The sequence below is a fragment of the Tigriopus californicus genome, chromosome 10, assembly GCF_007210705.1.
Source record: "Tigriopus californicus strain San Diego chromosome 10, Tcal_SD_v2.1, whole genome shotgun sequence".
NCBI lineage: Eukaryota > Metazoa > Arthropoda > Copepoda > Harpacticoida > Harpacticidae > Tigriopus > Tigriopus californicus.
Genome location: NC_081449.1, coordinates 10,128,956 through 10,145,655, shown reverse-complemented (window position 1 = coordinate 10,145,655; position 16,700 = coordinate 10,128,956). Strand labels below are relative to the sequence as shown.

Here is a 16,700-nt window from a genome sequence, read left to right as displayed (position 1 = left end):
GAGGCCGACGTGGCCATGTCCACCTTTCTCCTGGAACTCGGCCGAAGACACTTTTCTTACGCGTCTCATCCTGGACAAATGGAACTCTTGGGTCACACGTTCGTCGAGTCACTTTTGCCCATCTTCTCCAAGGACGATCGAGAGAGTGAGATCCACGAAGCTTGGCTGGCCTTCTTCAAGCTCATTGTCTTCTATATGCAGACTGGATTTAGATTCGTACAAAATAAGGGCCAGTTAATGTAGTCGTGATCCTACGAGGAAGGACGACCAAGAGCTTACAAATATCTATTTATTTTTGATGTCTTTGTATGCGTTCTAGAAATAGAGATGTCATAGTAACAGTCCTGGAGTTTATTAGGTTCCAAACGTTGATGATAAAACGACGACAAGCACTTGAAATGGAAGACGTTCCTATAAATTGGTCTTCTCCGAAATCGGAGTCTCGATATCATGATTCGTCTAATAGAAATTCAACAGATAAAACCCACATAAAAGCGACCCAAATCGAATTCTTCACTCCTCGGTAACAGCATATCTCGGAATGGGTAAACGAACAAGAAGGAACTCGGAAGTATTCCACGTCCCCAGAGAGTCAAATTTGGCTATCCAAGCTCGTCAAATCCAGGATTGAGTACTGAGAAATGACTTGAGGGCACTCTGAAGAGCATCTGTTCCTCTGGAAGAGATCAAGCCACGTGCGATTTAGATCTCCCAGATTGCTTTCGGCTCATTAGAGGGCCCTGTTTCCGCTTGGCGTCACTTTCTTGTCTGTCTTCAACAGTCACTCGCTTCAAATCACTGATTTGGTGGCTTTGAAGTCACATGCTGATACCGAAGAGCATCAGACACGCGAGTGCCGCCCAACACTTTGGTCAGTCCGATTGGACAACCATCCTGAATGAGATGCCAAGCCAATTTAGCCGTGTTTCGAGCATCACAGAGCCCCGAATGCTCTCGTCCCTCAAACTGAGGGCCCACATCTTGCAAGGCCCCTTGAAGTCCCTTGGGCTTCCGCGCGTAGAATTTGGTGTAAATGAAACGGAGGTCCACCCATGCGTTGAACATGTCCGGCTTGGTTATTCGTTTGCGTCTACATTCAGAGTTAAGGCACACGAGGAAATCCCAATCTGACCTATGTTTTCCAATAAGTGACATCGTGATCCATTTTGTCGATGATTCAAGCTCGGGGATGGGTTCAACATAATGGTAAGGATGATCTTAGTGGGAACACATACCATGTGACGAATGTAGTCGATCGAAAACCCAAACGCGTTTCGTGCAAGACTATGTTCCAATGGGTTTGGATCTTTCTCATCCATTGGGCAAATAAATACAAACAAGTGGGTAGAGGAACGCCTTGGGTGTCTACTTGATCTTGCCTGATACCTAAGAGAATTGGAAGACAAGTACTATTAGTTGTCTAAGGTACCAGTTCATCAAAAATAAGGTCATTCGACACACCAGTAAGTTGGGTGCAAAACTCGCTCAATTGGGGCGTTTCCGTGGGCAATACATACGAATGGAACTCGTCGAGAATGTGGCCGGTTTGGGTGTCCAAAAGAACGGCAGGAAACTCGATGATCTCTGGTGGAAAGCAACCCGGACCTTTCTCGGCCCAACATGTGGATTCAAAATCGATTACAATGAGAAAAGAAAAGCCAGCAAAACCATTGGACATTACTGGTGAAGAACGCGGTAGTAAGCTTGGTTTTGGACAACTTCGATTCTGCAAAGAACGGGACCGAACTAGGCCCATTGATTGTGCCATAGCTAAGGTTCGGGAACCCGAGCCTGTGGGGCCGGGTGGTCGAGACGCTGACGGTATCAATGATAAGGATGGTGTCGGGGATGATGTCATATCTGTGGGCTATCGGTCAGGATTCGGACACGGTTTCGAAAATTAACATTTGGATTGAGGTTGGTGAGGTTTGTTTGTGAAATAGTAGCGTGGAGTGAGTCCTGTCAAGTGGTTACTGGCGTTACCGACACACTAGGTGCGTACAGCGTAGTTCTTCAGGCCGAATCAATGAAAGCAGAAGTTTAAGTCAGATGCACGCATGGTTAATATTGGTTATCTATCGTCTATGACGTGACGTGCCAATGGTGATCTTTCGTGGCATGGGATCAACATTTCTCATGCCATCAATGTCTGAAAGAGATGGATGATAACCGATTATTTCTTTAATAAACACAAGGATATTACGTCGGAATGGAATGCCGTTTCATAAGTTGAACAAATACTCATTAGTGTGAGCCATTATCGAAATGGGTTCAGCAGTAATTGCCATCCAAGTTCGACGTCTTACCAAGGCGTGGAACTCGAACTCTGATGTTAGATATGCAAGCACAAAAAAGAGAAACTATAATGACCCAGACAAGGTCAACCCACAAAGCCTATCTCAGCAAACAGGTCGTGTCGATAGAATTGGCTTTAAATGCATTGTTAGCTCTGCGTTTTAATGGATAGCCCCCTACCAAAGTCATTAGCTCTGTTCAGCTTCCCTAGAAAGATTTGAAATGGTGTTTCGACTCTTGGAACCGAGGTCTTTCCACGAAGATGTGCTTGAGCCGTGCGCGTGCCGAATATTTCAGTCTTGTCACGGCATGGCAAAGTTGAAGGCAAACGTGTTGTGAACTCCTTCGAGCTGAAGGAACTTATGGAAAAGATCCATGGCTCGAAGGACAGGTAATCACAGTTTAAAGAACAAAGGCTCAGTGATATTTTATGCAAAATGTTTTATTCATTTTTGTCCTCAAGGTCGACAATCTTCGTGAAACGGTTCCAGGGTTTTGAATTCGCGCCAAGTGGGTGGAATGTTATTATGTAAATGGTATCCGCATTTCTTACACTTCTCCGTGAACAATTTGAGGAAGCTATGCAAATAGGTCTGAAAGAACAAGAAACATGTCTTTTAATAAAAAAAAGTTGATGATACGGACAACTAGGGCGAGAGGCTTTGCTCTCGCCGAATTGGTTTAAAATTGGATCATAAGCGACGCTCTCTATCGTGGTCGATCCGCCTGTGTGAACCAGCAATTAGGCGCTAAAATGCATAGATATTGTTACAATTTGTGCAATTGCAAAAAACATATGAAATGTTTTATGTATCACTCACCATGAACGATTTGACGCCCAATTCGGGGTAGAGGGGCGATTGAAAATTAAGCATGGCGGCATTGGCGTTCTCGGTGATGCGTTGAAATACTTGGTATTTGGAATCGCTCCACACATCCAAACTGCCATCAGGCTTGGTGGATTCTTCGTTGAAGCCCTTCACTACGACCCATTCAATCATGAGCCCTTTGAATATTAGAATGGCCTTCAAAATGCGGTCCAGCGTTACCTAGTAAGAGAAAACAATGAACATGAAGTTTTCTTGTGATATGAAAAGTGATAACTAAAAACGGTGGTTGAAATATGTTCCCAATAGAGACGGCCAAGAGTTTCATTTAAAAACTCCGTTTTTTGCACTAAAGCATGCACAACAACATGCAAAAAATATACCTTAAAACCCAAATTTGCATAAAGCGAACCAAAATGAACCAAACTAATAACATGAATGATCATAATAATAGTAACATGAAAGAAATGACGCAGCCATTGAGAACAATTGGGGAGGCAACAAAGAGGCAAATGGCAGGTAAACAGAAGGGTGCACATCTCATTCATTTAAGCAAAGCTAAATTTCATTCCATTATTATTCGATTGCGTTTGTGGGCTTCATTTATGTACATCCGGGTAACATCCTCCGTCATAAGCATTGGACAACAAATTGCCAACAAACTAGCTCATGAGCCCACGAATTGGCGCCTTTTTAGTGGCCGGTTTCTGGGATCCGTTGGAGGGCCTAGGGTGAACCTTCGCAGTAAGTGAAATCAGCCATCACACTGTACTTTTTCTGATAGGCAATGTCATTATCTGCTATCAAATTGATTTTTTGTCCGTGGGTGGAGTTGGCATCTTGAAGTTTGTTAAGAAAGGGCAAGACGGATAATCAAACCGTGTATCTCTCTCTTATTACGAACTTCTGACGGCGGAATATGAACCCCATTCATCTTGTATGACCTGTCTTTAGGACACTCAGATACTCTTTTTCCACATTTTGAAAAATACGGCGAGTTTTATCGCGCCCCCACTCAAAGAGCCAAAAAATTTGCAAAAACATGAAATATACTCTATATGCATATAATAGATACCTCATAATATGATATTTTGAACGTCTTTTCTTATCAAGTTTTGACGTAATTACCCAAAGAAATCATGACATTCATCTAACTCTTAAAATCGTATGTAACAACTTTGATTCTATCGTTTCAGGTGGTTCTAGCTCAGACTAAATCGTTGCACGCCTTTAAACAATAAAACGCCACATTTCAGAAAAAAGATGGAACAAAGGAGCACCCTCAGTTACCCGTAAATTGCAATTAGGAATTAATCTATTGAGTGCCAATCGGTTTAAGTAGTAAATGGTACTGATTTCAACAAATTTAGCTTCAAAATACTCCCGCTAAATCTTAACTCAAGTACACACACAATTAATACTGAATTTCAATACTGCAAAGGATGAACATTAATTCCCATCTCGTTTTACTGGACAATTTCAAAACAGCAAATGTACTATATTTTAGTACTCAAAGTAAATCTAAAATAATCATTTTTGGGAACCTGTTTTGCCAATACCAAAAGTGCACTTAGCTTAGCAATCCGTTCAGTTCTAAAAAAAATGCAAACAGCAATTTAAAACTTTGGTTTTACTTGAACACGGTTGAAACTGAATAGGAATTGCATCATTGAGGAGGCTCATTGCTTTTCATAAGATCTTATTTGTTTAACTTGGTGTACTTAGAAACATAACAAAAAAGGTTTTGACAAATTTACTCAATAGGAATACTTGATAAAACTCTGGAATGTATGAACTATTAGGTCGCTACTTTTCACGTGGCAACTAAATGTATTCCCAAACTTCCAATAGGTAAATAGATTGTTGGAAATTTGACTTTCCAATGTGCTTTTAGCATGTTAATATTCAATCTGAGCTAGAACATGACAAAAATAATCAAATTTAAATTGTTGTTGAAGATTTCAACACGTAGAAAAATGCCATGATGCCTTTGGGTATTTCATTCAAACTTGATAAGGCATTTTAACCACTGAGTAAATGTATGAATGCCCCTACCTCGACGAGTGCATTATGCTTGGTGCCATTGGGGCGTGTGATATGATAAGTCATGTCCTGGTAGATGCACCCCATATGATTGATCAGGTCATTGAGTTCCCTATTAAAGATAGGATGGAACAAATGGATTAGTTCAATGACATCCATGTCACACACCCTCAGTTTAGCGGACTGACTTGGGGGGAGCGGTGTGAGAAGTATTGGGTCGACGTCGGTTCTTGGAGACCTTGCCGATGGATCGATTGAGACTGTTTTGTCCGAGGAATCCAGCAGCACTGCTGGCGTACTCGTGGGTCTTGTCCAGCCAACGATAGCTGCTCACCAGGTTTTGGTAGATGGGTATCGAGTCGATGGCCGTGTCCAGCGATAAATACACGCTTTGACCCAAGGGCAAGGGATTCGAGATCGGGGGTTGATTGTTCAAGGTTTGCTCCAACTCCCTAGGGACAGATAGAGCAAGGTAAGCAAACCGTTAAAGGGCTCAACCCAAATGAGGACGAATGAGGAACTATTCTTTCTCATCTTACCCGATTTGTCCGGACACCCCGTCCAGGAGGGTTTTGAGCTCGGAGAGGAATCTCTTTTCCTTGTTCTCATCGCCGTGCTTGACGGCCATCCCGTCGGCTACATTCTGCAAGAGTTTCCCGCTCCGGGCTCGAATCTCCGTAATCAGGCGGAGGGCACTGTGCAGATGCTGTAAATCTGTGGATTGGCTCATAGTGACCACTCGCGTCTCAAGGGAACCCACGGCAGGGATGATGCTCAAGCCAAGTGGAAGGGGTGAGGAGGAAGCGATCCGAATGATCCGAGTGATCTTCGGTGCCTTGGGTGTTTGTTTCGAGTTTGTTGATATTTTTCTGACAAGCCGACAAGTCCAAGTAAAAATCCGAGGACCCTGAGAAACTCCCAAGCCCATAAATGTTATTACTTCGGCAATCCTTGTCGGGATTCGAAGGGACATGAACGGGGTTAAAGTTCCTGTGAAGCATGATCCAGTCACATTTAGACTTCTGCAAAGTTTCTAATAAAACGAAGGTCGTCTGGTTTCGTCAGCGTGGTTCTCAGTTAAATTAGTACCCATGAAAACAAACTCCCATGAAATACCGACCAGTTTCAAATTTCGGTTTTGTTTTTAAGATGGTCTCTGATAGAAGGGCACATTCTTTTCAAAAGCTTAACCTATTTGACGTGAAGAGCTTCCAAGGTAACCTTGAGAAACGCAGAAATAAAAGATGATTCTTTCAAATGTCGTAGGGATGGTTTGAAAGCGAATCTTTCTTGCTCATTTTCCAGTTCCAAATTCTTATCACCAATTTATTCTGTTGACATCATTTTTTTGAAGGTATTCACTTACATTTAGTTACAATCATGTTCCGGGAAACTCATTGTTGGTAGGATAGCTTTGACGAGCTCTACGGTTACGGCGGGCAACAGTAAAATTCGAAAAAAGTCTACCCCCAAAAAATTGTTAGAGGACCAAAGCGGCGCATAGTCATCACCACGGCTAGCATGAATAAGCCCAAGCAGATCCAAACCCAATGGCTGGAGATAATCGCAAGCCAGCTTCTCGTTTCTTTACCAACCAAGTCAGCCGCATTCCCTCCATTTATTTGTGGCTTAAGGTTTAGCAATAAGCATCTCATTTCGGATCGGAGATTCTTCAAATCCATTTCGAGAGTCAGGATTCTTGCTTCCAAATCTGAGCTACCATCGCTACCATCAGAAGGATCGTTCAGCAACTCCTCCACAGGTTTCGTTTTTGGGACCCAAACTGGATCCGTCAGATGATCAGAAGCTCTCTTTTGACTATCATTTACCCTCACAGACTTTGCTTTTTCCAGGCTTTGGGATAGGCTCATAAGTTGGTCTCGAATGTCTTGTCTTTTGCTGCTGATAGGCCTGTGACCGCTGTGATCATCCAATGGCACAAGGTCTCTCTCGAAGATATCTTGTTCACATCGATCGACAATTACTCCTGGATCATCTTCCTTGTCATCCAAGTCCACGGGAAATTCGTCCAAGTAATCAACAGGGTCACAATCATTGGCTAACGTGGAAATTGCATTTTCATGGGCGTTTAAGTTTGGGTCTGGGCGTGTCAGAGTCAAAGATAGGGTGATATTGTTGCGCTCTGATGCAGGAATCCCATCCCACAACAATTCTGTCGACAACAAATGATCAGAAATGGCCAAAGGGACAAAACTTAATCTCATCCGGAGTTCAGACTCTGAGGGTTCTGAAACGTAGTAAGAAGGCGTGCAATTTTAGTACAAATCGAGTACAGTTATAAAAAGCTTCTGAGACGACCTGTAAGCTTTTCAGAGACTCTAAATTGACTCAAGTCATTTTCATGTAAGTCGAGACCTTGGAGTTCATTTGAAATAAATAGCTGAAGTCTTGAAGAGACATTTCATTTAGTTTGATGATCTTTGATCGAGGCCAAATCTTAAATTTTGTGCCTGAACTTCGAATTTACATCTTTTCGTTTCTGAACTGTTGACAATTCAACGGTAACAAAATAATATTTTGAACTAAATGTCATTGCAAAGGAGGACATGTGGAGTAGTGGTAGCAGTTTCCTATCATAAGAAAGGTCCCCGGTTCGATTCCCCTCCCCGACCTTTCGCAAGGAAACTTTTAGACGCTAACCACACCCACAGATGGAGACCCAATCCGATACGGACTATGACACTGCCTATCGGAACAATATAAGGACAATGTTATGGCTAGCTTCGCTGGCCGGGCGAGGTTCACCCCTGCGACCCTAGCATCACATTTTTGAAAAACAAAAGTTGACACTAGGTACGGTATTCGTTTAATCAAAGGAGATGTTGGGGTCATGACTAGCGGGCGGTTTTGAAATTGACTTACACATTGAGAAGAAATTCGAGAGGTATTTTCCGACAACAATTTTCTTCTTCCGATAATTCTGCCCATCTACACTTCGGAAACATCAAAGAGGGTTACAAATGCATAATTTGTTTAATTTACATAAAACGAACCAGAGAATCGACATTTGTTTGCAAAAGACTCATTAAGTCATATCGTGAACTATTTTGGGTTCAGGAAGGTCCGTACGGCTCGATTCCAGAGTCTTTGTTACGCTTCATTGAAGGTGCTCATTTTTTTTAAATTTATGGCATATTGTTATGGGGTTTAGATAAAGACTTAAAGGGTTATTAATATCGTGTCAGGTCAGGTTAGGTTAGGTTGAGTTTAAAAGAGTAGCACCGCCAACTAAGTGGTGGAGAATACCGTCTGCCGTCTTTGTTTTAGCAACCTAAACCCTCCAAAGACTCGAGTCACTGTGGTTTAGAACTGGCTTACCACCTAGGAATCCCTTCCAAAGAGCTCAGGGTCGGTATCTTAGAGTTTCGCACAAATAGAAATGTTTCTTTTACTCGAATTTTAAACCCTAATTAAATATCTGTTTACCCGAGTACTCGTCTGGTTTGATCTTGATCTGAATTTGGAAGGATACACGCTGACCAGGCTTGACTTGAACCAGAGATGGGTGGATTCGATAACGGATGGTGGGAGATCGAGGCGTTTGAGCTCGGACCAGGTAAGGATCGGGATTCTCGTTGAAGGCCTCAACCCAACCTTCAAAGATTTCGGGATGATCCTCTAACGAAACGAGACGAACAGTGTTTGGGGGATAAAACGTGAGACGAGCCATGACCGAAGGCCAAAATAACCTTCTTAATTTAGAGAAAACACGCTTGAAACCCTACTGAGCGATGATGAAACCTGATCGATCTGTTGGCTTAAACGGCTTAATCGTTCGAGTCTGAGAGCTTCAGAGATAAACCAGTAAGTCAGGGTGACCAGATGATCAGCTCTCACAAACCACGGATTATTTTGACAGATGCAAGAGTAGGACTCGTAATGGAAAAACTTACCCATTATACTGGCTTACTGGCTGAATTAGCCGTATGAACTAAACAAAACTTAAGAGAAAAATGCAGTGTGGCACATCGATCTTGGTCATTTTGTGGAGGGAGAACTGAGAAACATCACAATAGTCACAACCAACTTGATCTGTGATCCCATGGAATTTCAACTGTCAAGTGAGTTTTGGTTTTGTTGACCTCCGGCCTGTTGAGGTTGTTGCCACTGTTGTTGCCGTTGCCCATGGAGGTCTCATTTTAACTGGAGGTCTTTCCAATTGCCATCGGATACCTCGGTAGGCATTGATCTCATTAAGCAACGGGACTAAAACGGTGATTTAGGCCTTACCATAGATAACTTCATATAGAGATCGATCAGGGGCGCTGCGATCGCATGTTTTCGTCTCAGCTGTCGTTGGTGGAAAAATGTTTCATTCGTAGTCAAGCTACTTAGGACAACTATGGTGCAAATTTGAATTGTTGACGGCTCGTCCAAATTCAGAGTAGAAACCCCTAATAAGACTCCTTGGCAAGCAATTGCTCTCGTCCAGCACGCTTCATAAAACAGGTTTGAGTAAGTTGTCCGACCACATTTTTAAGAACGAAATTTTGAAGAGGTTAAAATGGGGCTCAAGTTAAAGTTTTCATCCATGTGGTGGAAACACTTAGGAACTGAAACGCAAGGAACAAGCCTGGGTTCAGGCTGCCCTCCAGAGGTGTCAGAATTACCTTGTTTACATATAGGCGCAATCATGTCACCCACATTCAAGCACATTGTTGGGAGATTGAAACGAAATTCCAAGTGCCTCATCATTGCGTTGCATTTTGTTACACTTTCGAGATTTTCGAGATGCATTGCTAAACAAGGGTAATCAATAGAGTACATGATTTGCTCTACTAATGTCCAAATCTTTTTTTGACATCTTACGTGTACTATGCCCTAAAAAGCATGTTTTTTATTATTCTACCACTCTTTCTACCTGTATATTTGTAAGATTCAAAAGAAATTAAGATTAAAGAGGAATAACAAACGTTTCATGATAATAATTCAACTTGCCTGAAGCAAAATTTAACGAAATATCTTTGTCCCATTTCCACCAGCGTCAGCTGACCTTAAAACATGCTCATGCGGTACAGCTCCTGTTGAACTTAAGCATTCTAGTTATGGTTTTCTATGGCCTCTACCAAATAAAGGGCCAATTTATCTATCTGGAATTTACACTCAACGCCAAAACAAAATATTTTTCCTGTCTCTAATAATTAGTGACCTGGGTCGCCTGGGTCACATAATGTCCGGAAAAGAAATTGCTTTCATGACACGTCACCAGTAGTTCATTTAACAATCTACCATCTACTGGGCTGGGCGTCTTCCCCTTTTGTTGGGCTGTCCGACGTTGCAAATAAGGGTCCTTATTGTTTTACTGATTATCGCGGTTGTCACTGGAGTTTGAGCCTGATTATTTGCGAGTAATATTGTTCCATACATGTTTGAAACCTCCTTGGTTTGAAATTGCGCTACAAAACTCAAAAAAAAAAATGATAGAGCTCGGTGGATAGAGTGAAGTCACTGTATCTGGGGTCAATATCAGAGTAGTGTTTCCTTCAGCAAGACTGCAAATTTAGATAAACGGCAAACTCATTATATGCCCATAACAGGCCGGCTGTCGTGATTGTCTAAATTCTCCATCCTCAAAATACCCAAAATCAGAGCGCCGCGCTACATCTTTTCTTGACTTTGCTTCACATGCCTAAAAACCATTAAAATATTTTTCAAACTATTCACACACAAGACAAAAAAATGAAGTTCTGACCCAAGCGTCAGCCACATAAATGGTCTTAGGGCCAGCCTCAAAGCCAAATTACTTGAGGTTGTCACTGTTTGTAAAAATACGACAAAGAAAACAAATCGACCCCGAAATTGTTTGCTCTCGTCATTTTGAATGAATTTCGAAAAATTCGTAAAATATTCCGGTTATATGCATTACAAGAAATTTGACAACTATGATATCATATCTGATAATAATTTCCACCATTATAGTATCAAGATAAAGATATTCAGCATGCGGGAGCTCTCTTCGCATTAGGAGAGACTAAAAGGGTTAGGACTGTAGGGTTCACTGTTCAGAGAAGATACGAAAGTAAGTATCTTATAATGTAGGTTTTCAAAAGAATTCATGAGCTTTATCCCAACCCAAGTTTTAGGGCCAATTGTATTGACCATAGCGGCTTAACGTTCGTTTTGAAAACACTCTCAAGCCCTCAAGAATCCAGGTTCATCAAAACAATGAACCCCCTATATTTGCAGGGTATATGTAGGGGGTGATCCTGTTGCAGGATTTAGGCCAAACTTTAGGACAAGCTTTTGACCTGTTCAACCTTCCATCCAAGGGCTAGCCAGATCCACCAACTCTAATTCGTGAGTGCATCTGACATTTTATGAATTTAAAGCTAATAAGATAAATCAGTTCTTTTCATGTAGGGGATTCAATTCCGCGCAAAGGAGAAAAAGGTATGCATTTGAATTTGAAAGCTCCTCGCAGTAAGCTATTTGGGTGCTGTGTCAGCCTGTGGGCCTTAGTGAATTTGACATCGTGAGACTGCTGTCGTTGATGTTGGCAGAGCTGACATGAACCAAAACAAACACATGCTCCATGCTCCCCCCCCCCAGGACACACACTAACAAATATTTACAGACATAAAACTCAGAGGTTTGATAGGCAATTGCGACGTTTTACATACAGACCCTGGCAAAAATTGATTGATTTGAAGACTTCATTTCCAGATGCTAAAGACTAAATCGAATCCACACTATTTAAAATATGAAGCCTTTGTTCCTCCCATGTCCTTATGTAGTCTTCATGGTTGTTTGTTCATTACGTTTTTTTCGGACGTCTGAATTGCGGCCTCTATTCACACTTACAACTAGCAACAAAGGAACAGAGCTTGAACCGTTAACAAAAGAGGGAACGTATTACCGTTACTTTTCCAAAAAAGCAATGCATTACCCTTAACTTCACAAGGATAAAAGGGTTTGAGAGTAAAGGGTCATTTGGTTTTAATTAATTTTTCATTTATTTATTATAATTTTCATAATTTTTATTAAACATTTTGACAATTGTTTTTCAAGGTTTGAAAAAAGTTAACATAAGGCAAGTATTCCACTGGTTTGACGCAAGGAGAATCAGGGTTACATTTTAGGCAAACTTACAGGTTTCCGTCATGCAAGTAGTAATGTCATGTATCACAAAAACCGTAAATTGATAACCTTGGTTGCAGCCTCTCGTGAATATTTATTTGATCCTATCAGTAGCAAATTAATCATTTCATTTGAGATGGAACTTCTGAAAAATCAGAGAGGAGATCTTCATGCATTATTTCTTTCCCTCATTTCAAAAAGAAGAAGATATTGGTAATGGGAGGGCTCAAAAATACGTTCCGTTATGTCACTTTGTAATGAAAGTAGAAGATTGTCAAACACTTAATCAAATGAAGCATATGTTATTGAGTTAGTGAAATATGAGCAGTTTTTCAGACCACTCCTCTTTCCCCAAAACAAAAGTGACAAAATGACAATCAAAAGAATAAATGACAAAGGCCTTGTGACGGATTGACACAAGATATGCTTTGACTTAGAATTTGATGGACAATCTCGGAAGTATTCTGACAAAGTTGACTAAATCCATTGTTTTAATGAATAAATCTCTAGATTGCTGCGTAGTTTAGCATCTGTTCTTTTCCCAAAATTTCAAATAGAGATTGTAATACAATATACCTCTTGGCATTATTCATGGCCTTTTAGCCTTCTTCTCTCGTCTGATTAGGACGCTTTATCCCTGGAACATTAAATGGTTCATTCAAGGGCCCTGGTTTAGCCACGTTAGGACATCACACATGGTCTGAAACGTACGTCTCGCAAGCTAGTTGGTTTGCAGCAATAACAAAAACACTCACACAACCTGAGAATATTATGTCTGTAAAAAATAGGTTAGCCCATCTCTCATCCGCAGTCTCTCCCTCTGTCCATTTCGTTCTGAAGTCCGTGATCCGTCATGATCCTCAGCACTAGTCTTGCAATATTGAAACTCAGCCAATAAACCAATTGCGCCCACACCATTGCGCCCCGAGATTGCCAATCCATTGTCAACTATTCATTAGCTCCCGCCAGCTCGCGACCTCACGACGATGTTGACCAAACTCGGCCCTTGTCTCTCGCCGATGTGGGCTCGCCTTCTCTATTCCGGCAAAGCCGGACGCGTCCGTTCGTGGCACAGTAGTGGCCGATGGTTGAAGCAAGACGAGGTGGTTGCCAACGGCCCAGCAAATGAGGCCACGCCTCCGCCTTCGGCCGTGGTGAAGTCCCATTCCAGCCAGGTGGAAAAGCCCTTTCCCGAGCGGACGTTGGTCGAGTTTGCAGAGGAAGAGACCTCCGTGCCTGTCATGAGCCTGAAAGAAGAAGAGTATCGACTCAAAGTCAAGGACTCGTATCTCGTCGACTATAAGAACAACCAAGGTTTGGTCAGATATATGTTCAAGAAGCCATTCGAAACCTCCTACCTCACCAATCGACCCATCCAGAACAATATACTGCGGGCCGTCGACCAAATCAAACCCCAGTCCATGCAGAAAACCACATTCTTCAAGGAGGGCATAAATCATCATTACGAGGTGTGCATTGTGGGCGGCGGACTGATCGGCCTGTGCACGGCTTTCCACATACACAAAATCTGGGTTGGGGTTTTCGTTTCAGTATCGCCAGTGTGTCACCACCACAACCGGAGGGACCATTCGATTGCAATACTCGCGGCAAGAAAACATTGAAATGGCTCAATACGGGGTGGATTTCTTCCGGCAGGCGGGCAAGTTGCTATATACGCATCATGCGCCCCATCAGCCGCGTGTCAATTTTCACCCTACTGGGCTCCTAGCTCTGGCTGACGACTCTCAAGCCGAGCTTTTGGAACAGACACACGGAGTGCAAATGTAAGTTGAAATGAATATGGCCTTAAGCATTGCCAAAGAAGACGCAGTACAAATTCATATTTTAATGCATGCCATCGATAATCTTCCTTGGGCGTTTCAGAAGTCTCGGGGTGCGAGCCGAACTGATGTCACCTGCTCAACTTAGCAAAAGATTTCCTTACATCAACACGCAAGGGGTAGCCGTGGCCAGCCATGGCCATGAATGTGCGGGCAGGGTTGATCCATTCGCCCTCCTTAGCAATCTCAAGATGAAGTGCGAAGATCTCGGAGTGACCTTCGTACACGGAGACGTGCACAATTTTGTCCACGAGATGCTGAACGACCAAAAATTCGTGGATGAAGAGGGCCGTAGTCTTAAGACGGGGAAGGCAGTCACCGACCGGGAAAGTGAAATCGAAAGAGTGCACAACCGTGTCACTGAAGCTCATATTCATCTGCCGGATGGTGATGTATGGCCTTTGGCTGCGGGTAGATTTATCCTTTGTGGTGGCCATCAAAACGGACATTTAGGTCGTCTCTGCGGGTTTGGGCTTGGCAAGGAAGAGTTAGTGGCTGATCTGCCCGTTGAGCCCCGGAAGCGATATTACTTCAAGCTATCAGCTCCCCAGGGTCCCGGTTTGAATTGTCCACTCGTGGTGGATAACACGGGCGTATTTTTCCGCCGAGAAGGCTATGGTGGCGTGTACTATGTCAGCCGGCCTCCAGGTTGCCTGGAAAATGAACCCAGCACTCAAAATTTAGACGTGGATATGGATTACTTTCACGAGTGGGTCTTGCCACCATTGGTTGATCGAGTGCCAGCGTTCAAAGATGCCAAGGCAAGTGGTTTGAATTGTCAAGGTTATATTTGTATCTTAAATTTAAACTGTTCATTTCTCCCCACAATACTCCAGGTCATGGATTGTTATGGAACCTTTGAGGATGTCAACTTTCATGACGAGAACCCCGTTATCGGACCCCATCCTTATCATACAAACGTTCTTCTCGGCGTCGGTGGAAGTGGCATGGGAATTCAATTAGCTCCAGCTATCGGCAGAGCTCTGTGCGAATATCTCACCGAGCACGAATGCAAAACTCTGTCATTGGAGAATTTTGACTTTCAAAGGTTGCTCTTTCACAAACCTATGTTTGAAGCCATTCATTTATCGTGATAAATATGCTATTGCCCAATTTTGTAAAAACTACGATGTCTACTCGCACTGTATGTTCTTGGCTTCTCATTTAAGGAAATGGAGTCTGTAATTCCAAGCTCCGTTTCCGGATGGCTCATTCTCCACAAAAATAACTATTGGGAGAGGTTGTCCATTGGGTGCTAACTGATTGCTAAGAGCTAAGGTGTTGCCTGAAGTTCCGAGTTAATTGCGCTTCTGGTGGGAAAATATCTACCGCAACTAGTTGGCCGGAAATTCAGCGGGAGAAATTTCATGTAGCCAGCAGCAGTTGCGAATCTCGCCACAAACAGGGTGCAACAAATAGTTCCAGAGTAGGTAACCGGGTCGCTCCTCCCTAACGTCCCCCCCCCCACGTTTTCCTCCTGCTCCTCTTGACTTGTATTTGGGCCACGGATCTCTTATTCTTCAAGTCCCATGGAGCACTACATTTAGTGCGACTGTGTGACATCGGGCCTGCTTTGCCTTTTCATCTCAAGCCTTTCGTACTGATAGGTAGTAGTGGTACTACTCTTCTTTTGTATTCCACAACTACCCAGTTGTTCGTTCAACTCTATCTCTCTGCCGCTCATTGGCCCGTCGTTACTCTGGTAGTGCACCAATGTCATCACCATCACCACCATTCTCCTTCCTTGCCTTGTTTTCCTTCGCATCTTCCTCCTCAATATACGCGTTACTACATACGTACATGGTGTACGTACACACTAGCGAGCCTTTCCAAACGGCCCAATGCTCTTCGTGTTTTTCTTCTTCTTTTCTTTCACAAGCATCGTCATGCCTTCTTGACGGAACACTTCACCAGTGCACACCTATTAGTACCGCATACACATCCCCCATAGGTCCCCCCTAACACCCCTGTTCATCCGGCTTGCCCGTCCGGGCTGGCGGGTTGGGTTGGCGATGCTAAATGCATCATGACCGGGTACTGACGAGGTGAGAGACTGTCATGGAGTTGGATATCAAGTACAGCCGAGCTGGGCATTCTCACCGACCGTCTCCCGGTCCCAGCCGAGGAGTGGTTGGAGACGAGATTGTAGTATATGTGTAGTCGTAGTCTCGTCCTCCATACTGCATGCAGGCACATGGATACATCCAGCCGACGGTCCACACTGACTTTTCCACAACTGGGACTTCCAATCCATCTATCTATCCACCCAACAGTGCCAAAAGAAGAACGAAGAGGCGAGCGACCACGGACATTGAGAGAGAGGCTGAGGCAGAGAGAGACACGCTCACAGGAATGGGAGGCATTACTGGATCGAGATTACTGAACACTGAGAGTGACTCTGAGACAGACCATGGACAGACCTAGGCAGACAAGGAAGGAGAAGGGAGAGGAGGTGAGTTCTCCACACTCATTCGTTCACTCACTTGGTTCAAACTGAAACAGGCCAACCTTTCTTGGATGTACGAGTACATACACAGATTACAGAGTACAGAGTACAGAGCAGGACGGCGACGCGACGGGAAACAGGAGGATTACC

General features: G+C 43.3%; 3 protein-coding genes across 3 annotated transcripts; 1 reads left to right on the top strand and 2 right to left on the bottom strand.

Annotated features, from left to right (window-relative positions):
• Window positions 1-335: 335 nt before the first annotated feature.
• Window positions 336-1,981, bottom strand: LOC131889306 (ERI1 exoribonuclease 2-like). The gene is made up of 3 exons (XM_059238391.1): window positions 1,462-1,981; window positions 1,236-1,386; window positions 336-1,132 (listed from the first exon to the last, which is right to left on the bottom strand). Exons 1-3 carry the CDS (start codon window positions 1,856-1,858, stop codon window positions 796-798), a joined length of 885 nt encoding a protein of 294 aa, XP_059094374.1. The 5' UTR covers window positions 1,859-1,981; the 3' UTR covers window positions 336-795.
• Window positions 1,982-2,727: 746 nt separating this feature from the next.
• On the bottom strand, window positions 2,728-9,218 carry LOC131889548 (uncharacterized). Its single transcript, XM_059238676.1, has 8 exons — window positions 8,613-9,218; window positions 6,633-7,413; window positions 6,255-6,267; window positions 5,705-6,198; window positions 5,354-5,617; window positions 5,178-5,277; window positions 3,117-3,344; window positions 2,728-2,888 (listed from the first exon to the last, which is right to left on the bottom strand). Exons 1-8 carry the CDS (start codon window positions 8,854-8,856, stop codon window positions 2,754-2,756), a joined length of 2,259 nt encoding a protein of 752 aa, XP_059094659.1. The 5' UTR covers window positions 8,857-9,218; the 3' UTR covers window positions 2,728-2,753.
• Window positions 9,219-13,249: 4,031 nt separating this feature from the next.
• On the top strand, window positions 13,250-15,217 carry LOC131889547 (FAD-dependent oxidoreductase domain-containing protein 1-like). The gene is made up of 4 exons (XM_059238675.1): window positions 13,250-13,732; window positions 13,779-14,047; window positions 14,148-14,865; window positions 14,941-15,217. The coding sequence occupies exons 1-4, from the start codon at window positions 13,250-13,252 to the stop codon at window positions 15,196-15,198; spliced, it is 1,728 nt and encodes a 575-aa protein (XP_059094658.1). The 3' UTR covers window positions 15,199-15,217.
• Window positions 15,218-16,700: the final 1,483 nt, after the last annotated feature.

Bases quoted from the DNA above. Each gene is read 5' to 3' on its own strand.
- LOC131889306 (XM_059238391.1), bottom strand. From the start codon at position 1,858: ATGACATCATCCCCGACACCATCCTTATCATTGATACCGTCAGCGTCT. The intron at 1,387-1,461 runs GTGTGTCGAATG...CAATTCTCTTAG, and splicing joins GTTTTGCACCCAACTTACTG to GTATCAGGCAAGATCAAGTA. The intron at 1,133-1,235 runs GTATGTGTTCCC...TGGAAAACATAG, and splicing joins TCGACTACATTCGTCACATG to GTCAGATTGGGATTTCCTCG.
- LOC131889548 (XM_059238676.1), bottom strand. From the start codon at position 8,856: ATGGCTCGTCTCACGTTTTATCCCCCAAACACTGTTCGTCTCGTTTCG. The intron at 7,414-8,612 runs GTAAACAGATAT...ACTACGTTTCAG, and splicing joins CAAACCAGACGAGTACTCGG to AACCCTCAGAGTCTGAACTC. The intron at 3,345-5,177 runs GTAGGGGCATTC...TTCTCTTACTAG, and splicing joins AGCATAATGCACTCGTCGAG to GTAACGCTGGACCGCATTTT.
- LOC131889547 (XM_059238675.1), top strand. From the start codon at position 13,250: ATGTTGACCAAACTCGGCCCTTGTCTCTCGCCGATGTGGGCTCGCCTT. The intron at 13,733-13,778 runs GTGTGCATTGTG...GCACGGCTTTCC, and splicing joins GCATAAATCATCATTACGAG to ACATACACAAAATCTGGGTT. The intron at 14,866-14,940 runs GCAAGTGGTTTG...ACAATACTCCAG, and splicing joins CAGCGTTCAAAGATGCCAAG to GTCATGGATTGTTATGGAAC.